A 23715-nucleotide genomic window follows, 5' to 3' on the forward strand; every position below is an offset into this window, starting at 1 on the left:
GCATGGCATTGAAGCTAGTCTGGAGGTTAGTTAACACAGTGTCCAAAGAAGTGCCAGAAGTATACAGAATGGTATAGTCTGTAGAGGTGGATCAGAGAATCACCAGCAGCAAGAGCGACATCATTGATGTATACAGAGAAAAGTGTCAGCCCGAGAATTGAACCCTGTGGCACCCCCATAAAGACTGCCAGAGGTCCGGACAACAGGCCCTTCGATTTGACACACTGAACTCTCTCTGAGAAGTAGTTGGTGAACCAGGCGAGGTAGTCATTTGAGAAACTAAGGCTGTTGAATCTGCCAATAAGAATGTGGTGATTGACAGAGTCAAAAGCCTTGGCCAGGTCTATGAATACAGCTGCACAGTATTGGACATAGGCAGCTCAACAACAAAAAAACAGTTAGGTGGCCCACCCAATACTTTTCTATGCAGACAAAAAACTGCATTAAGATAGGCTGTTTGCTCAATATTGGCAGTTGAGAATTTCGGTAGCCTAAGTCAAGACAGGTTGCAGTTTTTTTTTTTCAAATATTGAAATGAGATGCTTTTCACTGACAACCGCAAATTTGTTATGCTATTTGTTATGCTGCATGCAGCTGCCCAAATTGCGAGCTTCCCATAGAGAATGATAGAGGCCTCTAGTGGCCAAAAGGCTTTCTTAGCATGGACAAAGTCACTGAGGGATTCCACCATTTTAATGTGGTCAACAGAGTGGGACTTCAAACCACCGGTTGGTGGCACCTTAATTGGGGAGGATGGGCTCATGGTAATGGCTGGAGCGGAATCAGTGGAATGATATCAAACACAACAAACAAAATGGTTTCCATGTGTTTGATGCCATTCCATTCCCAGCCATTATTGTGAGCCGTTCTCCCATCAGCAGCCTCCACTGCTTCCAACTATATTGGCTGATCCCTTCTGATGACCCTGTTGGAGTCATGTCCAACCGGGTCATCAGGAGGGACAGGCCAATCGTGAAGAAGAAAATGGACTACTTCAAAATGTAGATTCTCAATGTGGACACTGTGTGGACAGACATGAGTGCTATGGGTCGGTAGTCATTTAGGCAGGTTACCTTAGTGTTCTTAGGCACAGGGACTATTGTGGTCTGCTTGAAACATGTTGGTATTACAGACTCAGACAGTGAAAGGTTGAAAATGTCAGTGAAGACACATGCCAGTTGGTCCGTGCATGCTCAGAGTACACATCCTGGTAATCCGTCTGGCCCTGCGGCCTTGTGAATGTTGACCTGTTGATCGGCTGCGGCAAGCATGGTCACACAGTCGTCTGGAACATCTGACGCTCTCATGCATGTTTCAGTGTTACTTACCTCGAATCGAGCATGTAAGTTATTTAGCTCGTCTGGTAGACTCGTGCCACTGGGCAGCTCTTGGCTGTGCTTCCCTTTGTAGTCTGTAATAGTTTGCAAACCATGCCACATCCGACGAGCATCAGAGCTGGTGTAGTGCGATTCGATCTTAGTCCTGTATTGATGTGTCACGTTCTGACCTGAGTTCCTTTATTTTGTCTTTGTGTTAGTATGGTCAGGGCGTGAGTTGGGGTGGGCTGTCTATGTTTGTTTTTCTAGGTTGTGTTTATGTGTTTGGCCTGGTATGGTTCTCAATCAGAGGCAGGTATCGTTCGTTGTCTCTGATTGAGAATCATATTTAGGTAGCCTTTTCCCACCTGTGTTTTGTGGGCGAATGTTTTCTGTTTATTGTATGTCACCTTTCAGAACTGTTTCGTTTCATTCCCCGTTGTTATTTTGTTTAGTGTTCTGTTGAATAAATTAACATGGACACGTACCACGCTGCATCTTTGTCCTCTCCTTCCAACAGCCGTTACAAATCAAGGACCAAGCAGCGTGGTATCGGGCAGCAGCGAGTTCTGGACTCCTGGACATGGGAGGAGATTTTGGACGGAGAGGGACCTTAGACACAGGCTGGGGATTATCGCCGCCCCCGGGAAGAGCTGGAGGCAGCCAAAGCCGAGAGACGGCATTATGAGGAGCTAGCATGGCAGCGCAACAGGGACTAGAGGCAGCCCCAAACATTTCTTGGGGGGGCACACGGGGAGTGTGGCTAAGTCAGGTAGGAGATCTGAGCCAACTCCCCGTGCTTACCGTGGAGAGAGGTGGATCGGGCAGGCACCGTGTTATGCCGTGAGGCGCACGGTGTCCCCAGTGCGCAGGCATAGCCCGGTGCGTTACATCGCAGCGCCTCATATCGGCCGGGCTAGAGTGGGCATCGAGCCAGGTGCTATGAAGCCGGCTCAGCGCATCTGGTCTCCAGTGCGTCTCCCCGGCCCGGGTTACATGGCACCAGCCCTACGCACGGTGTCCCCGGTTCACCAGCACAGCCCAGTGTGGTCTGTTCTACCCCGCCGCACTGGCCGGGCTACGGGGAGTATCCAGTCAGGAAGGGTTGTGCAGGGGCGCCACTTAAGTGGGCCGAGACTATGACGGAGTGGGGTCCAGAGCCACCACCGCGTACAGACACCCACCCAGACACTCCCCTATAGGTTCAGGTTTTGCGGCCGGAGTCTGCACCTTTGGGGGTTACATGATGCTCTGCCTGTTTAATGGTTCATCGGAGGGCATAGAGGGATTTCTTTTAAGCTTCCGGGTTATAGCCCCGCTCCTCGAAAGTGTCAGCTCTACCCTTTAGCTCAGTGCGAATATTGCCTGAAATCCATGGCTTCTGGTTCGGGTATGTACGTACAGTCACTGTAGGGACGATGTCCTCAATGCACTTATTGATAAAGCCAGTGACTGATGTGGTGTACTCCTCAATGCCATCGGAAGAATCCCGGAACATATTCCAGTCTGTGCTAGCAAAACAGTCCTGTAGTTTAGCATCTGCTTCATCTGACCACTTTTTTATAGACCGAATCACTATTGCTTTAATTTTTGCTTGTAAGCAGGAATCAGGAGGATATAATTGTGGTCAGGGGTGTGTGCTTAGTCCCCTTCTGTACTCCCTGTTCACCCACGACTGCTTGGCAACGCACGTCTCCAACACGATCAAGTTTGCTGACGACACAACGGCGAGAGGCCTGATAACCGACAGCAATAAGAGTCTACAGGAGGAGTTCATTGACCTGTATTTTGGAGTACCTGTTTGAGGCTGTTTGGGTGATTAGTTGGACCAAATTTTATGTGTACAACATCTAAAGACCTACATTAGTCCCGAGAGCATTGCCATTCCTAAAAGTATGTATTATGATGTTCTTGGAGCCTTTGTTTATGTTTATATCTCTGTCCCTTGAACTGCAGAACGAGCATTAGGAAGTCTATCACTGCTGTGGTAAGTTTCTCAAAACCTAGTGAAATCTCAAAAAAAGAGTCTGGACACCTCCATGCCACTTCCAGCAAAAATAGAGATTTGGTATAAAAAAAATGTTAAATTGTCCTTTAATTGTCTGCACATGGTTGTGAATTGTTGCATTATTCAAGAGTGTAATATGGTTTAGATGAGATGTTGTTTGTTAAAAGCATGCTTACTGGCTACTGTGATAGTTATGGTCAATATTGCTGCCCAGCAAGAAGGGTGGCATTACCGAGTCACATCCAAAGGTAAGGCAATGATGTCATGTAAATGAAAAACTAGAACTCTGTTTGTGACACCTCTGCTATGTCTCTACTCTACTCTACCTCTCATCAGTCGGAATATAGCTTTAAATTCCACGTGAGCAACATCCCTTTTTTAAACCTGATTTGAAGTACAGATGGACATTTGTAAGAATGCCTGTGCTTGAGTAATCTCATGAAAAAAATAATTGTACTCAAGTATTTGCATGTCAGTGTGAAATGGGGCTGAAGGCCAAAATGTTTCAGTTATGTTATTGGTTGTTCCTACACTCTAAGAAAAAAGGGTTCCAAAAGGGTTATTCGGCTGTCCTCATTGGAGAGCCCTTGTTGGTTCTAGGTAGAACCCTTTTGTTTTCAAGTGGAACTGTTTTGGGTTCCATGTAGAACCCTTTCCACAGTGGGTTCTACATGGAACCCGAAATGGTACAACCTGGAATCAACAAGGGTTCTTCAAAGGGTTCTCCTATGGGGACAGCCGAAGAACGCTTTCAGATTCTCGATAGCACATTTTTTCCGAAGAGTATATTACTGGTATTTCTGATACACACCTGGAAACAAAATGTAACATATTTTCACATACTCAAAACAATTAACATATTTTTTTGTTTAAAGTTGTGTTAGTGCTGCTAAATAGTTGTATTTCAAAATGTTTGAGTACTTTACTAATAATCAAATACGAACCTTGAATCGAGTACTCGAGAACTTGCGTCCATCCCTGATTTCAAGCTACATCATTTGTTTTCAGTTTGCCTGGAAACCCAAAGTTAGATTGCTTTGAATTCTACGTTGGGCAGAAATGAGTGTTTGAATCAGGAAAGTTTCCTCTCACGACCTCTACAAGCCAGAATGTTGAATACAATTATATTTTAACCTTCCTGTTGTTAATTAATTCTGTGTTCACGGTCCAAAATGACCGCCCCATTTATAGCTGATTATAAATCAATAATAATAAATATATTATCACCTAATGTTGTGTTAGATCTTTTTATCAACTCAAGTTCTTGTGAACATTACAAGTTTTGAACTTCTATTTGCTATTTATGGCTTTACCGGTTGTATGTACTTTACCGGTTGTCCGTGTGGTTGGTTCTTTTGGCAGTAGGAATGCGAGACAATATATCCATAGGAAAGTATAATTACATACATTTTTCAAAGCACTAGTAGTGAGTTCAGATTTCTGCACGTGTTTACATGGTTCTGCACGTGCTTCTGGTGATAGAAAAAGCATTTAAAACATACCTGGTAACAGAAAATATACAACACAGTATGTCATAACTGTGCAAATCTCAGAAACAACATAGCATAGTTACATAACATAGTTAGCATCACCTTTAAGAGTATGAAAGCCACGGTACCGTGCTGAAGCTGAAATTGCAGGACCGCCGCCACCGACGAAGACAGGGAGAGAATCTGGAACCAGATAAAATAAGGTTATTATATTTTGGGTGAGTATTGCTTTAGTTTCTCAAACATATATGTGAATTATTTTTTAGACTGGATAAGAGCAACAGCCATGCTGGGATTTGGCAACAAAAAAAACATGCTACAATGTGCAGCATGCTCTATTCACAGAAGCGCAGGGGAGAGGGTGATCACGCCTAGAAACCAAGGTTATAATAGAAAACTGGCTAGTTTTAGTCTGCGTTTTGGTTTTCTATTGTAACCTTGGTTGCTAGGCATGATCACCCTCTCCCCTGCACTTCTGTGAACAGAGCATGCTGCACGTTGTAGCATGTTTTTGTTGTTGTTTCCAAATCCCAGCATAGCTGTTGCTCTTATCCAGCCTATTAGCCAATTTAGTGCACCGTAGGCAGTTGCTTACTGTTGGCTTTGCATCTGCTATGCATCCAGCTCAGCAAGGTACACATGCTCAGACCCCCATGGGAGGGTCTCGTTGTCTGGGCAAGTCAAGTGTTTTTAAAATGCAACAGACAATGTTTTTGTGTAATGTCTGGGTCTTATTGTTTTGGCCTAGTCATGGTTAATATGTCTAGTTATTAAGTGAAGCTTTCTAAAATACAATGTGAGAGAGGATGGGAGTAGGCCTACAGTGCCTCTACTGTGGGCTCTTGTATTCAAGTGGCCGGGGTGCCTAACACAAATGTTTGAAGCCATCTTAGTCACAAATGATGGTTCCCATAAGCCCCCTATGATTCTTTCTCATGTTTTGTTCAGCGTTCGCTGGTAGGGGGTCCTGCGTTCTCTGGGCATTAATGAATGAAATGATTTGAAAGATTTGTTATTTTGACTGAACAAGTTGAACAGATCAGAGTCAGTAAAAAAAAGCAAAAACTTCCTATCACTAGGAGCTGTGGAGGTGGAAACACAAAAGTCTGAGGCTTTTAAGGTAAAGCAGTGGAAAATCCCCAAGTGGAAAATCCCCAGTACAAAGTCTATATTCTTATCATGTAATGACAATGCAGTGTTGTTGAGCCTGGCCATTCCATTTCTAGGCTTGTGGCTGAAGTGTGACATAAGGTAAAATGACCCCACTGGGCACACCACATCATTTCAACGTGGACAATTGGGTCATATTTGGTTGAGACCTATATTCACCCGCTCAAAAAAAGAGGACACAAGTTTGTTGAATTCCCAATGTGTTATCACTTTGTTTTCAACCATCTAAAGACACAACCAAATTCCAATGGAAAAACATATCTGATTTTTGGTTAAGTTGTCACCTAAATGTGGTATCACTGCACTCTAAACGATTTAAAAGCTCAACAAAGTTCAAATGGGAATACAATGGCAGATATTTTGTTTATATTTCTACACAACTTAATAATTTAGATTTTTGGTTGAGAGGGAGACGTGAATCCAACATATGAACTTTTACCTCATAGATTAAATTGAAATCAACCCAAGCTTGAAACTCGAGGCTTTTATTTCCTCATACCTGGATTACTGTAACTCTTTGTATGTCTCAGTCAGATATTGTCTCCATTCACTTCAAAATGCTGCAGTTCAGCTTTTAATAGGCACCAGAATATTTTAACATACCACACCTATTTTAGCTTTTTCTACACTGGCTACCAGTCACTTTTAGAATAGATTTTAACATGTTTATTAATCACGTTTAAGGCTAGGCTTAGTTAAGCCCCATCCTATGTCTTGGATCTTTTATCTCGGGCACGGCACTGTTGACCATTCCAAAGTCTAGGTTGAAAACAAAAAGACTTTGGAATGGTCTGCCAGATGAGATCAGGCTTGCTGATTCAGTGCCTCTTTTTAAATCCCTGCTGAAGACACACTTTTATAAAGATGCTTTTAATGTATGATTTCAATGTATGATTTCCTGCTGTCTTTGTTTCTTTGTTAGTACTTTTATTTCATTATGTTAGGATGTGAAGCACTTGTTTAATTGTATTAAAAAGCCCTATACAAATGAAGCTATTATTATTATTATTATTATTATTATTACACTCAATGACCCCAGGTTACATCACTGATGATGTGTCCAAGTGCATGGTGAGATGTATTCTTCCATTCACTTTTCTGGCAAAACCAGTTATGACCAGGGACAGACAAGAATAGTGTGGTGACGACTGGAGAGACAGTGGACAGCTCGGAAAGACGGAACCTGGGTTGGCAACTCAAACCGCATCCCCTGTGAGAAGGAGACACAAAATAAGCAGATCGACTCATGGAAACAGAACGACTCATGGAAACATACTCCCAGGAGAGCCCGAGAGGGGGGAGAATGTGACAGTCCAAAGGTTTATGATGCATTGAAATGGACAACCGACTATGAGCATGGAATGTGTTTGCGGGAAAGGTCTGCAAGAACGGCCTTAAGGTTCATCAGTCCCGGATGAAATGTTTGTAGTGAGAAGCAGGGGCACAACGCTCAGGTAGCGAACCTGGTGAGACGCAGGAGGAGCCAGGCCCAGGTTCACCCCATCTTACAAACCCTGGCGCCTCCACGTGTCTCTACTAGATCCGGCAGGCTACACTATCCTGCAAGTGCCACGTGAAATCATTTGGGTATTTTAAACGTGGTCACCATAATCCGAAACGAAGAATAGTCCAAGAGAATTGACTAGTTCGGGATCATCTTCTTACTAAGTGTCAAAGGGAAGATTTTCTCCAGCATTGTAACTAGGTGGCTTCCTCTCCAACAACAGCTACATTGACACTTTAGTGCAAAAATTAGGCATCCCAAACATTTCTGGTTGTCTGGAGCACACAGGAGTGGTGACCTAGCTCATCAGTAATGCGTGAGAGAACAAGGGAGAACTGGCCGTGCTCTGGCTACGGATTGATGCCCCACAAGCTGGTGCAGTATACAATTACCAAACACCATGTCCAGGGCAAAGTGGCAGACCTCATTCTGGTCTACTACGGACAGTTCAGCATGAGAGTCTCATCAGGGTCAGTAACATCAGAGTGGCACAGACTGAAGGTGGGAATCACAGGCTACACCATCTCCGTGATCCTGTTTGCCCTGGCAATGAACATGATTGTGAAGTCTGCTGAAGCTGAGTGCCGGGGACCCTGAACCAAATCTGTGGTGCAACAACCACCAATCAGAGCCTTCATGGACAACCTGACAGTCACCACAGAGTCAGTGCCAGCTGATTGGATGGGAAAAATTGAGGTCGCTGGTGTTGAAGGGCAATGTCGTGGACAGATTCCGCTTCAACATTGCAGGAACACCGATCCCGTCCATCTCAGAAAAGCCCGTGAACACCTTGCCTGAAAGATCCAGGCCACCTGTCAGGAGCTGGAGAGTTGGCTGAAAGTGGTTCGCTGGTCAGGACTGCCTGGCAAGTTCAAGGTGTGGATGTACCAGCATGGCATCCTCCTGAGGATACTCTGGTCTCTGCTCATCTACGATGTCCCCATCTCTACTGTTAAGAATGTGGCGAGGAAGGTTGTAAAAATATTAAAATCTTCCCAGAGTGAAATAGTTCCTCATCGTTCTGATTGTGTTCTGATTTTGACATCATGTTGTCAAATCATGTTTGTGTGGATGGTTGAGCGCTTGCAGATGACTCTCAGGATCCAAACAACCAGTTTTTTTTACTGTTATTGTAAATTTAGATGAGTATTTGCCTTTGATATATATAATGTACTATGTTTTCTCATTCTATATGGTTGAGGAGTGCCCAGAGTGTCAACTCTACGATCACATGAAAAAGCAGGCCCTTGTGATGCATTACATCGAAGTTAGACAGGCATGGTCTGCCCTGGGCATCAATCTAATAGGCCTTTTTGAGAAGAGAACCGCAGCTGGTAACCAGTATGCCCTAACCATGACTGACCTCTTCAGCAAATGGGCGATTGCTGAACCACTGGAGGGAAAAATCAGGAACAAAGAATGCTTCAATAGTCATCAATAAACTTCTTGAGTGGGAGGCCCCGTTGTACAACTGAGCAAGAGGACAAGTACATTAGAATGTTAAGTTTGAGAAACAGACGCCTCACAAGTCCTCAACTGGCAGCTTCGTTAAATAGTACCTGCAAAACACCATCTCAACGTCAACAGTGAAGAGCCAACTCCAGGATGCTGGCCTTCTAGGCATAATCAAATCAAATCAAATTTATTTATATAGCCCTTCGTACATCAGCTGATATCTCAAAGTGCTGTACAGAAACCCAGCCTAAAACCCCAAACAGCAAGCAATGCAGGTGTAGAAGCACGGTGGTTAGGAAAAACTCCCTAGAAAGGCCAAAACCTAGGAAGAAACCTAGAGAGGAACCAGGCTATGTGGGGTGGCCAGTCCTCTTCTGGCTGTGCCGGGTGGAGATTATAACAGAACATGGCCAAGATGTTCAAATGTTCATAAATGACCAGCATGGTCGAATAATAATAAGGAAGAACAGTTGAAACTGGAGCAGCAGCACGGCCAGGTGGACTGGGGACAGCAAGGAGTCATCATGTCAGGTAGTCCTGGGGCATGGTCCTAGGGCTCAGGTCCTCCGAGAGAGAGAAAGAGAGAGAGAAGGAGAGAATTAGAGAACGTACACTTAGATTCACACAGGACACCAAATTGGACAGAAGTACTCCAGATATAACAAACTGACCCAGCCCCCCGACACATAAACTACTGCAGCATAAATACTGGAGGCTGAGACAGGAGGGGTCAGGAGGGGTCAGGAGCATAATTCCTCTATCCAGTGTCTCTGTTCTTTTGCCCATCTTAATTATTTATTTTTATTGGCCAGTCTGAGATATGGCTTTTTCTTTGCAACTCTGCCTAGATGGCCAGCATCCAGAAGTCACCTCTTCACTGTTGACTTTGAGACGGGTGTTTTGCGGGTAGTATTTAATGAAGCTGCCAGCTGAAGACTTGTGAGGCATCTGTTTTTCAAACTAGACACTTGTCCTCTTGCTCAGTTATTTTAAATGGACAAAAAAATTGCTTTTCTTTCAAAAACAAGGACATTTCTAAGTGACCACAAACTTTTGAACGGTAGTGTTTATATCCCAACCAGAAGCCATGGATTGCAGGCAACATCCACACCGAGCTAAAGGCTAGAGCTACCGCTTTCAAAGAGCGGGACACTAATCCGGAACATTATAAGAAATCCCGCTATGCCCTCAGACGAACCATCTTTTAGCCAAAAGGCTAAACGTCAAAACAGGACTAAGATTGAATCCTACTACAGCGGCTCTGACGCTCGTCGGATGTGGCAGGGCTTGCAAACTATTACGACTACAAAGGGGAGCCGCGAGCTGCCCAGTGGCGTGAGCCTACCAGATGAGCGAAATGCCTTTTATGCTCACTTTCGAGGTAAGCAATGCTGAAGCATGCATGAGAGCACCAGCTGCCCAGACAACCATGTGATCACGCTCTCCGTAGCCTATGTGAGCAAGACCTTTAAACATGTCAACATTCACAAGGCTGCGGGGGCCAGACTGATTACAAGAACTTGTACACAGAGCATGCGCGGGCCAACTGGCAAGTGTCTTCACTGACATTTTAACCTCTTCCTGACCGAATCTGTAATACCTACATGTTTCAGGCAGACCACTATAGTCCCTGTGCCCCAAAAAATGAAGGGAACCTGCCTAAATGACTACCGCCCCCTAGCACTCACGTCGGTAGTCATGAAGTGCTTTGAAAGCTTGGTCATGGCTCACATCAAAACCATCATCCCGGAAAACCTAGACCCACTCTAATTGGCATACCACCCCAACATATCCACAGATGATACAATCGCACTCCACACTGCCCTTTCCCAACTGAACAAAAGGAACACCTATAGGAAAATCCTGTTCATTGACTTCAGCTCAGCGTTCAACACCATAGTGCCCACAAAGCTCGTCACTAAGCTAAGGACCCTGGGACTAAACACCTCGCTCTGTAATTCGATCCTGGATTTTCTGACGGGCCACCCCAAGGTGGTAAGGGTAGGCAACAACACATCTGCCACACTAATCCTTAACATAGGGGCCCCTCAGGGGTGCGTGCTTAGTCCCCTCCTGTACTCCCTATTTACCCACGACTGCGTGGCCAAGCACGACTCCAACATCATCATTAAGTTTGCTGATGACACAACAGTAGTAGGCCTGATCACCGTCAATGATGAGACCTATAGGGAGGTCAGAGACCTGGCAGTATGGTGCCAGGACAAAAACCTCTACCTCAATGTGAACAAGACAAAGGATCTGATCGTGGACTACAGGAAAAGACGGGCCGAACAGGCCCCCATTAACATTGACGGGGCTGTAGTGGAGCGGGTCGAGAGTTTCAAATTCCTTGGTGTCCACATCACCAATGAACTATCATGGTCCAAACACACCAAGACAGTCGTGAAGAGGGCACAACAACACCTGCAAACATCAGGAGACTGAAAAGATTTGGCATGGGTCCCCAGATCCCCAGATCCTCCTGGTGGGAGCAGTGATCAGGGGAAGAGACAGTCTGGGAACCTTCTTAACCCCAAGTACGACACTGCTAAGGGGAAGGAGAGACGCAGGCTGGTTCAGGAGGAGGGGAGAGTAGCTGTGGAAGAGGAGAGGTCCAGCAAAACAGTCGGAATGAGTCAGCAAGGAGCCTGGACAAGGTGGGAGCAGGCAGTGGAGAGGAAAGTCATGTGGACTGACCTCTGGCAGTCAGATTCAAGTTCCTGATCCAGGCAGTGTACAATGTCCTTCACAGACCATTTAACCTGTTCTCCTAGGTGCAGAGTTGAGTCTCCTGCATGCCTGCTATGCTCCAAGAGATTAACATTGGAGCACATCCTGAGCTGCTGTCCAAAGGTTCTGGGAGTGGGCTGTTACCGCTGGTGCTATTACCAGGTTCTCCAGACTATCACAGAAGCAATCTGCACAGGAATTAGCAGCAAGTAAGTACGGCCCACCACTCACAAGATTGCTTTCATCAGAGCTGGAGAGCAACCAGGGTCACGATCCAATCTACCAACAGGGATCCTAGTGACTACTCAGGCTGGCAGCTTACAGCCAATCTGGAGAAACAACATAAGTTCCCACAACACATTGTCAAGACAACTCTGAGACTAGACATCATCCAGGAGGCCCACAAGAGGAGGCCCACAACAGGGGCTGTTGAGGTACACACTGTTCTCGGCCAAATTATCTTCCATGCATTTAGATACCATCTGTGGTCACCTTCGCCATAACCGAGAGAGAGAGAGAGAGAGAGAGAGACAGAACAGTTTCGTTTTGGGCATTTTCAAATTCAGGAAATTCTAAGACAAATGTCGTAAGAATAACAACACACAGTTTTAACTATTTTTATTTAATTAACACTGCAGAGTTACAGACCAGGGAGTCAGACGGCTAATCCTTAGGAAGAAATCCCGACCATCCAGCAGGCCCAATCTGGTGAGATGTGTTATTGCAATACACATATATCACTCAAGGTGGGGAAAGGGAGGTGGTTTATGACACCTCACGCCCATTCTAAATCTTAACGCAGTCCTCCCAGTATGGAGGATTGGAATGTCTGAGTGAGCCCTATGCAGAACTTACCTCAGAACAACAACATGCAATAAATGGACTTTGGGACAATATATTTCACCAGCCAAAATGGTGGTTACAATGATAGATGGAATATGAAAACTAATGTCATTTTTTTTGTTACGTTATTAAAAGTTAAATGACGATATTATAACGAAAACATTGCAACTTGAAGAGTTTTCATAAAATGTACCTGATATTTGCATACTGTGCATTGTTTGGAAAGTGTCCAGATCAAATAATATTTTTATAAAGATGAAATGTGAAGTTAGTTGTCTAAAATAGATCTGAGTCAAATCCATACCTTGCCTCCTAACTAGATATGCCCAGAGAACTTGGCATAAAGACGGAAACTCCCCTTTGTGAGCCGGGGGTATAAACTTGCGAGTTAAGAATTTACAATTGAGACTAGGTCACGCGCTGCAGCCAAGGTCCGAGTAGTCGCAGCCAAGGTCCGAGTAGTCGCAACCCCAAAACGCAACACGAGGTTGAAGAAGACAAAAGAACCTCTTAACAATCTATGCTACAGATCAGTAGCTGTGTCTAAGAGGGTGAATTCAAGCAGGACCACCCGGTTATTCTATCCAAGGAATTGTGTGTCTACACTGCTTTCACTCCCACGCTGGAACATCTATACACTGCTGATTAGCCATTCGGAGAAGACCCCTTTTCAGAACGAGGGTGAGGAAACAGACCACTAAGAGAAAGGACACTGACATTGTGTGGACAATCAGAGACTTACACCCAGTAATGAAAGAAGTGCCGCCATCAGAGGAAAAGAGACACTCCATCGGAGACCTTCGACAAGTAATTATATCATTATATTCTGACCCATAAGCGCGGCAGTTCGGGGCAAGGTATTAGGGCTAAACTAAGTTTAGTTTACAAATGTATCCAAGTGTTCTTTTCTCTCGTGCACCCTCTCTTTCTAAAATCCCAATTTTGTGTAACACGGGTCATATTGTGTTGGCCCGCAAGGAACCTGTTTCATTGTACTAAGTTATAATCAATAATCAACTCAATTGGTGTGTTACAGAATGACAGAATTATGCAATGTTCAGGATGAGACTAGAGGAAATTGATTAATTAGCGACTGCTGTAAAATCGATATTCTGATATTCGTTTAGTTAATTTGGGAAATGGAAACTCAATAAAAACAAACTTTTTCCATGGTGCCCCAGGTTACGGAGTTAATAATTACCTGATTAATTGAATCACGTAATTGTAAACAGGTTATCATTCGATGAACAGCAGTCGTCACAATACAATGTTATGACATATTCATATGGTGGCCCCTGTGAGGAGTCTAAGATAAAACTAGGCCTCACTTTTGAATAAATTCCATACCATTTGTATAGCAAGATACGTATACGCCAATAATAGCTATAGGCAGGATTATTGTTGAGAGGGGAGTGTGCGTGGTTTTTCCTTTTCACCACGATACTGGTCGGTAGAGAACCACTCATGTTGTATATCTGACAACAATCAGTGTGTGGGGGGATTTACTGAATGCTACGAGCAAGGGCAAATGTACCAGCCGATGCAGGCATTCTGAGAATAATATTAGTTGGGCCCAACATAGTGTTATTTCTGTCGATCGCATTAAGAAGCAATTAGACTCGGTCATAAGTCATTTCTAGAGCAGAGGACATATGAGCCGGCCATTACGGAAATTTGAGTAGATATATTTGTGTCACCGAAGCAAAGCATTATCTCTCTACCTCTCGCGCTTTGGTAACGTGAAGAGCTCAAGGGTTGAACGTGAGATGTCCCTTAGTAAGCCTGTTCCCTTGTTGGAGGGACATTTCCTTGTGCTGGAAAAAGGAAATCCCGCACAAGTGAAGCTAAGCATTGCACCAGATGCTAAGCTAACAAAGGGGGAGCATCCATCTTTGTTTCCCCCCTTTGTTCAAAGTGAAATCCCCCCATGGCGGATCCCGTGTAATTTCAGCTTGTGCTATCAGTGACCGCTGGTGAAGAATTGGCAGTAATTGCTTTTAAATCAGTTGGGTTACACTGTATGGTATCCAACAAATCTCAACTGATTGGATACCATTGTCTCGTTCAATGTAATACATAAGTTAAATTGCCATACTACCTTTTCAGGTTGTTTATTGAGATAACACACAAACTGATGTGTTCCAACCAATGAGACATTGTTAAACTTTTCCTCATGAACTTAGATAAAGTTTTCAGGTTAATTAAAGTTTAATTCCCAAATAGCCTAGACAGGTATGATTCATTAATAACATTGATTAATCGGTTAAATTTGCATTTACCAGCTCATTGGTGTCTACGACCACATTACTAACAGTACTGTAAAATTCCACCTTTGCTGGTACCCTGTCGATTTCAGCTTGTGCTATCAATGACCTCTGGTGGTGAAGAATCACCAGTCATTGTTTTGAAATAGTACAGGTTACACTATATGGCAGGTATTCCCAAACTGGGGTACGCGTTTCCATCGGGGATACGCCAAATAAAAATGTGATTCACATTTAAAAAATTAATCATTTTAATTAAGTAACTTTTCTTGAACATTTTTTTTCTTCACATTTTCAAACAGTCCATTTACATTTTCCAACGGGGCTATACATTTGGGTGAGGTTTTTTTCTCGCCTGAGTAGCATCATTTCACTGCCAAAAAGAAAATGACACCATCTATTGTTCAGCAAAATAACAACACAATGTCAAATACAGGTAGCCTAGTCAAATAATTAACATCCAATCACATTAACTGTTACTCTCTCACAGGAATTCTACTAACCGTATGTAGCCAAAAGTAGCTGCTGCTCATGTTGGTATCTGTACTGATGGCGCAAAAGTGATGACAAGGTGACATAGTGGAGTGGTAACGCGCATGCAAGCAGTTGCTCTCGACGCCACTTGGGTACACTGCAGCATCCATGACAGCTTGAAAGACGTTTTGGACACTACAGTGAAAACTTTGTTAAAGAAGGCTCCTGACCTCTTGTGTATTTTTTGCACTATGCAATGATATTGGCAGCAACCATGTAACGCTTTTACAACATACAGAAGTGTGCTGGTTATCAAGGGGCAAAGTATAGACACGTTTTTTTTTAGAATTGAGAGACGAGCTTAAAGTTTTCTTAGCTGACATTTTCACTTGTCTGACCGCTTGCATGATGACGAGTTTCTCACATGACTGGCCTATCTGGGTGATGTTTTCTCTCGCCTGAATGATCTGAATCTAGGATTACAGGGACTCTCCGCAACTACTGGCAGCTTCATTAAATAGTACCCACAAAACAACCGTCTCAATGTCAACAGTGAGGAGGCGACTCCGGTTCCTCTGTCCAGTGTCTGTGTTCTTTTGCCCATCTTATTATTTTCTTTTTATTGGCCAGTCTGAGATATGGCTTTTTCTTTGCAACCCTGCCTAGAAGGCTCGCATTCCAGAGTCGCCTCTTCACTGTTGACGTTGAGACTGGTGTTTTGCGGGTACCATTTAATGACGCTACCAGTTGAGGACCTGTGAGGCGTTTGTTTCTCAAACTAAACACTAATGTACTTGTTCTCTTGCTCAGTTGTGCACCGGGGCCTCCCACTCCTCTTTTTATTCTGGTTAGAGACAGTTTGCGCTGTTCTGTACACAATTTCTCGCATGGAATAGTTTTCATTTCGCAGAACAAGAATAGACTGACGAGTTTCAGAAGAAAGCTATTTGTTTCTGGACATTTTGAGCCTATAATTGAACCCACAATTGCTGATGCTCCAGATACTCAATTTCTCTAAAGAAGCACAGTTTTATTGCTTCTTTAATCAGGACAACACTTTTCAGCTGTGCTAACATAATTCCAAAAGGGTTTCCCAATGATCAATTAGCCTTTAAAAATAATTAACTTGGATTGGCTAACACAACGTGCCATTCGAACACAGGAGTGTTGGTTGCTGATAATGGGCCTCTGTAAGCCTATGTAGACATTCCATAATATCCAGCTACAATAGTTACAATAGTCATATACAGCATTAACAATGTCTACGCTGTATTTCTGATGAATTTGATATTATTTTAATGGCCAAAAAATGTGCTTTTATTTCAATAACAAGGACATTTCTGAGTCACCCCAAAATTTTGAATGGTAGTGTATATTCAATGTGCGGGACAAAATTGAGGCTATGATTAAGAAGTTGGAGCTCTTCTATGTCTGTATTAACAAGGACAACACACAGGTCTTTCCATCATTGTATGATGTTTTGTGTGCAAATTAACTCAAGCATACGGTCAATGTCAAATGTGATATAGCGAAACACCTGAATGATGTCGTGTCTTTGTTATGCCGGATTAAGTGAAATGACATGCTATACTATAAAATAATTTCTCTGTAATTAATATTACCTGTTTGAACTAATCATGTAAATGTAATTAACTAGAAAGTCGCGGCACTACAAAATAATGTTTATATAGCTGTTATCTTCTGAATAAACTCTTAAAGACCTGGTAATCTTTTACATCAATAGCAGCAAATTCTTAATCGTCACCTTACTCATCTGAAGTTGTAGAATTCTTGGTTATCTTTACGAACCCTGGCTAACAAGCTGAATCAGTAATACAAAATTTGGTTTAATTATTTATTTATTAAATACTTTGGTCCTCGTCATGTTATGGGTATGCTTGTAATCATTAAGGACTGGGAAGTACAGGCAAAATCCTAGAGGAAACCTGGTTCAGTCTGCTTTCCACCCGACAGTGGGAGATTAATTCACCTTTTTCTTTGTTTTGACTATTTTCTACATTGTAGAATAATAGTGGAGACATCAACACTATGAAATAAAATATGGAATCATGTAGTAACCAAAAAATATGTTAAATTGAGATCAGAATATATATATATATATATGTAGAGAGAGAGAGAGAGAGAGATCCTTCAAAGTAGCCACCCTTTGCCTTGATGACAGCTTTGCACACTCTTGGCATTCTCTCAACCAGCTTCACAAGGAATTATTTTCCAACAGTCTTGAAGGATTTCCCACATATGCTGTGCATTCGTTGACTGCTGTCCAAACTTTTGACTGGTACTTTATGTAAATTTGATATTTCTGTATTTCATTTCAATACTAAAATGTTCTAAATACATGTTTTCACTTTGTCATTATGTGGTATTGTGTGCAGATTGGTGAGAATATAAATCAATTTAATCCATTTTGAATTTGGGCTGTAACAATAAAACGTGGAATAAGTCACGGGGATTCATTATTTCTGAAGGCACTGTATGTACTGTATGTGTGTGTGAGAACCTATTACAGTAATTTACTGTAGCTCATTCAGCCACACTAGTTTGTCCGCTGTAGCCTGTGGGCTCTTGAAAATGTTCTAGAACCTGCATCCTCTGGCTAATCTGTACTCTTTTATCAAGGAATTTGACCGGAGCATTGTCCTAGATCAAACAGTCAAACACAATGGGAAACAAGCATAGCATACAAGTCAAGAGATACCACGGAAACTTCACCATGAATCATATAGCCATAGCCAGCCAATCCTAATATTTGATAAAACCTGATATATGAGCATTGCGCATGGGTGTGATGTTAACAGGATCCAGGGGAGGGGGGTGTGTGTCCCTGCATGCGTGCATGTGTGTGGCATTATGCATGATATTGGAAATGCCACTCCTTAAAAGGAAAAAGACTCAGTTTACTGTTATTTAAATAGCATATATTATGAAATGACAGCGTTGTACTGGCCAATGCAATTTTAGTAAAGCATATCAAAAGTAATGTGGGAGAGGTTATAAAAGGAGAAGTAATGAAGCGGAAAGCAGAGGGGGAGGAGGTGGAGAAGGAGCAGGGGGTAATAACAGCACAAACACCTCCCTCTGTGAGAGAGGACATTCAGAAGGGGCCAAACAGCTGTTCCAGACCTGTCAGATGTGACATTATCTTACATATCAACAACCTAATTTGATTTTACCCAGCACCCATTGTGATAAGTTGATACCACCCTGTCTCAACCCAATACACCTGGGGTTAACCAGGTTTGGGAAGCCACTTCCATTGTGTAGGCTACTGTAGGCTAAATAATGTGAAATTCCAGTTTAGTATCTACATCTCTGTCCATCTGCTACTTTATTGATACACAGCAAATTGTAATGCATGTTATAGGAATACACTTCATATGTTAGCATGGCAGAGGAAAACTCACAAAAACTGAAACAAACAACCCATAATGCTTTGAGGCTGTTGACTCACTGGGAGCACACAGGTTGAATCAACGTTGTTTCCAGGTCATTTCAATCAAATTACGTTGAACCAACGTGGAATAGATGTTGAATTGACATCTGTGCCCAGTGGGGAGTCTATGGCCTAATGTTATTTAGATTACCTCCTGATTACTCCGTTAGCCAAAGGTTTATCAGAGCCTGTGAAGAGACTGCCACCCAGTGGACATAAAGGGAAAGCAACGTCAAAAAGTAGTCTCGGAAATTGACGGAAACTTGTTCATGTGGAAGGCAACCCGCATGCCTAGGAAGACAGCCAAAATATCCAGGTTTTTCCAGAAAACAGGGTTGGAAAATTCCAACAATCAGGAGGAAATAATTAGGAAATCCGGAATACCCAAATCAGGATTTCTGGAAAGAAAAAAAAATCTATTTTGTGGAAGGTTGCCAGACTTTTGCAACGTTATGCCTGTCACTACCACATAATTATCCTCCATTACTATTCCAGTCTTAAATAGATCATAAATCAATTGACTGATCAGATCAAGGGAGAGGGGGCTTTCTCTGATGCTGTCGGGGTATAGAGTTATCTTGGCTATGATAAAGCACATAGGTGTGGAGTTGAATGGACCAAAATACAGAATGGACCAGTACAGTATAGGGCCTATGATTCTACGATAAATCCTGTGATATACCTAGGATTCCCCAGGTTCTTCCCTTCTCTTAAGGGGCAATATGCACCTCTGTGGCAACATAAGCAGCAACAGTATAATGTTTAGGTTGTATCCTTTTGTCTCTACCTATTGTATTTGGTGAACAATTATAGTTGTAGTTGGTGGCCAACACTGTTGACTGTGTTGTGTGTGTTAATCATTACTGACATCCCCTGGAACAGTAAGGTTATTGCAATGATAAAAATGCTCACTTACTTTGTCTGAAAGTCACAAGCTGTCAAATCTTTGCTTCCTCCATCCTTCATCTCTTAACACCTCTCAAAGCTCGGTGGAGGAGAGGATCAGAGAAGAATGGGATAAACTCTCAAAATACAGGTGTGCCAAGCTTGTAGCGTCATACCAAAGAAGACTCAATGCTGTAATCACTGCCTAATGTGCGAAAACAAAGTACTGAGTAAAGGGTCTGAATAGCAAGAATGTAAGCTTTTCAGACAAAGCCATTGAGTGTATTAATTGACACAAGTGGCACACTAATGTAATGGACATCTTTCACCAGTATTTGACATGATTGGCTATGAGTTGACATTTATGTCACACTGTCTTTCTATACAAATTCAGCTTGTTTATCGTAGCAGTGAAATGTATACCAATTCAATGAAACAGACAGTGTCCTGTGAAAGGATGTTTATAACAGTAAAGACTAAAATCAAATGTTGTCCCTTTTATGATTATCCAGTTTGGTATTGTCTGTATGTAGTCATAATGCTTTATCTGCCAGAATCAGTTGACGGTTGACTAAAATGAGCTGCAGCGCAAACATCTGTCAGTCACAAGGTGGAACAAGCCCATACATTTTTATCTGGTCAAGGCCATAAGTTAATGTCAATTAAGACTAACTCTGTTGGGCATAAAGGTTCTGAGCAGAGCACAGAGAAGGGTTTGTTTCCAGTTTGGCAATGGTGGTTACCTAGCTACACAAGCCAGTTTTCAACACCTTCACGATCCCTTAGCTAGACAAGCGACAAAAAGTCTAAATCCTGGAGAGTATTTTGAGAACACACCTTCTCATTACCAGGATTCTGGATTGTGGAGGGGAAGGTCGCAAGTCATTTGACAATTGCCAGTTAAGGTTTTGAATGAGGTGGAAAATAAATAAGAGAGTGGGAAGGGGGTGGTCTTGGTCTGAATGCTACCTTCTCTCTGTTTCTTTGTGAGGGTGGCTATTTCTCTAGGGTGGGAATGACAGTGTGAGATTGACTGTTTGCTAATGAAAGCGCACCAAGTGTAAGAAGCTTGTCTGTCTTTTGGTGGAATATATTTTGTACAGTTATAGTTTTGAACAATTCCCACCCCAAATAGTTGTTTGCACATTTCTTGCAGCCAAGAATTGGTATGGCAAGACAACAACAGGTCAAGCATGTTCTCTGTGCTCCCAATTACGGTGCATTCGGAAAGTAATCAGACCCCTTGACTTTTTCCACATTTTGTTACGTTAATATTTTGTTACGTTACAGCCCAAATCTAAAATTGATTAAATAAAGAATTGTCCTCCATCAATCAACACACAATATCCCATAATGACAAAGTGAAAACAGGTTGATAGAAATGTTTGAAAATGTACACTTAAAAAAAATCTGAAAAAACTTATTTACATAAGTGTTCAGACCATTTGTTATGAGACTCGAAATTGAGCTCAGGTGCATCCTGTTTCCATTGATCATCCTTGAGATGTTTCTACAACTTGATTGGAGTCCACTTGTGGTAAATTCAACTGATTGGACATGATCTATATTGACACCTGTATATATGAGTTCCCACAGTTGACAGTGCAGAGCAAAGACCAAGCCATGAGGTGGAAGGAATTGTCCGTAGAGCTCCGAGACAGGATTGAGTCGAGGCACAGATCTGGGGAAGGGTACCAAAATATTTCTGCAGCATTAAAGGTCCCCAAGAACACAGTGGCCGCCATCATTCTTAAATGGAAGACGTTTGGAACCATCAAGACTCCAGCCGCCCGGCCAAACTGAACAATCGGGGGAGAAGGGCCTTGGCCAGGGAGGTGACCAAGAACCCAATGGTCACTCTGACAGATCTCCAGAGTTTCTCTGTGGAGAACCTTCTAGAAGGACAACCATCTCTGCAGCATTCCACCAATCAGGCCTTTATGGTAGAGCAGCCAGACGGAGGCTAAAAACCTGTTCCAGAGCGCTCAAGACCTCAGACTAGGTCGAAGGTTCACCTTCCAACAGGACAACAACCCTAAGCACACAGCCAAGGAGTGACTTCGGGACAAGTCTCTGAATGTCATTGAGTGGCCCAGCCAGAGCCCGGACTTGAACCTGATCAGACATCTCTGGAGAGACCTGAAAATAGCTGTGCAGCAACGCTCCCCATCCAACCTGACAGCGTTTGAGAGGATCTGCAGAGAAGAATGGGATGAACTCTCAAAATACAGGTGTGCCAAGCTTGTAGCGTCATACCCAAGAAGGCTCGATGCTATAATCACTGCCAAAGGTGTGAAAACAAAGTACTGAGTAAATGGTCTGAATACTTATGTAAATGTTATATTTCAGTATTGATTTTTTTTGCAAAAATGTAAAAAAAAACGTTTTGTTTTTATGGGATATTGTGTGTAGATTGATGAGGGGGAAAAATTATTTTTCCACATTTTGTTACATTACAGCCTTATTCTAAAAATGATCAAAGTCAATCGGTCTGAATACTTTCTGAATGCACTGTATAAACTCTTTAGCCCAAATGAGGGAGTATCCATAATTTACAAGTGGAAACAAGAGGTTTACACAGGACACAAACTCATGATTTCAAGAGAGTTCAAACTTTCCAAATGTTCCTTCATTGGTTCAGATAATGTTCTGGTGAAAGCCATGTGGTGGAGCCCTTGCATTCATCTGTCAAACCATGCTGAATTTGTGAAATTATAAAATAAGTACAGTAGCCACTTTACAGAAGCAAGTACATCTCATTAGTCACAATCCCTCTCGAATTAACCTGATTTAGTCCACCAGCCTCTTTCAGAAAATAACTGACATTTTGTCCCACTAGAATGCAGCGTTCCAAATTAATTCGTGAAAGAGGGTAAATTAGAAGGGGGGGATATTATAGACCTCTCCTAAGGGAGCACCAAAATAGGTCGGCCTCACAGTGGGATCCACCCAGGCCAAGAAAGGGAGTAGCAGAAATGTGTCATCAATTTAAGGGTACAGTTCAGGCAGAGAAGGCAGACTTTGTGAACTGCTCAAATTGAAATCATGGACGGGGTTAATTGCCGCCCCCAGCATCAGAAAATAGACTTTGTGGCTATGCTGTGTGGAGCGGGATGGGGGCTGTTTCCAGGTTCCAGATCAGTAGAGGGACCTCCCTAGTCACTCAGAGTACACGTGCTGAATTGTGTGCATAGCGTGTAGGAAAGAGACATGAATAGCCTCAGTGTAGCCAAAGCCATAGATCTACTTCAACAACTATGTGGAGAGTGAGAGAGACCTAATTGTTTGCATGAGAAACACACCACATCACAGGCCTTTATTACCTACTACAGTTGAAGTCGGAATTTACATAAACTTCGGTTGGAGTAGTTAAAACTCATTTTTCAACAACCACTCCACAAATGTATTGTTAACAAACTATAGTTTTGGCAAGTCGGTTAGGACATCTACTTTGTGCATGACACAAGTCATTTTTCCAACAATTGTTTACTGACAGATAATTTCACTTATAATTCACTGTATCACAGTTCCAGTGGGTAAGAAGTTCACATACACTGAGTTGACTGTGCCTTTAAATAGCTTGGAAAATTCCAGAAAATTATGTCATGTCTTTAGAAGCTTCTCATAGGCCAATTGACATCATTTGAGTCCATTGGAGGTGTACCTGTGGATGTATTTCAAGGCCTACCTTCAAAGTCATGGGAAAATCAAAAGAAATCAGCCAAGACCTCAAAAACAAAATTCTAGACCTCCACAAGTCTGGTTCATGCTTCGGAGCAATTTCCAAACGCCTGAAGGTACCACGTTCATCTGTACAAACAATAGTACGCAAGTATAAACACCATGGGACCACGCAGCCATCTACCGCACAGGATGGAGACGCGTACTTTGGTGCGAAAAGTACAAATCAATCCCAGAACAAGAGCAAAGGACCTGAAGATGCTGGAGGAAACAGGTACAGTAAAACGAGTCCGATATCGACATAACCTGAAAGGCCGCTCAGCAAGGAAGAAGCCACTGCTCCAAAACCCACCATAAAAATGCCAGACTATGGTTGGCAACTGCACATGGGGACAAAGATTGTAATTTTGGGAGAAATGTCCTCTGGTCTGTTGAAACAAA

General features: G+C 42.8%; 1 protein-coding gene across 1 annotated transcript in view; it reads left to right on the forward strand.

The window, feature by feature from the left end:
* The first annotated feature begins 12918 nt into the window (after positions 1-12918).
* Positions 12919-23715, forward strand: part of LOC135512442 (inositol polyphosphate-5-phosphatase A-like) — a 223166-nt gene continuing 212369 nt past the window's right edge. Inside the window, exon 1 of the mRNA XM_064934471.1 lies at positions 12919-13323. Within this exon, the coding sequence (XP_064790543.1) occupies positions 13267-13323 (57 nt within the window). The 5' untranslated portion in view covers positions 12919-13266. The remainder of the gene's footprint in view (positions 13324-23715) is intronic.

The sequence above is a fragment of the Oncorhynchus masou genome, chromosome 24 (assembly GCF_036934945.1).
Source record: "Oncorhynchus masou masou isolate Uvic2021 chromosome 24, UVic_Omas_1.1, whole genome shotgun sequence".
Lineage (NCBI taxonomy): Eukaryota > Metazoa > Chordata > Actinopteri > Salmoniformes > Salmonidae > Oncorhynchus > Oncorhynchus masou.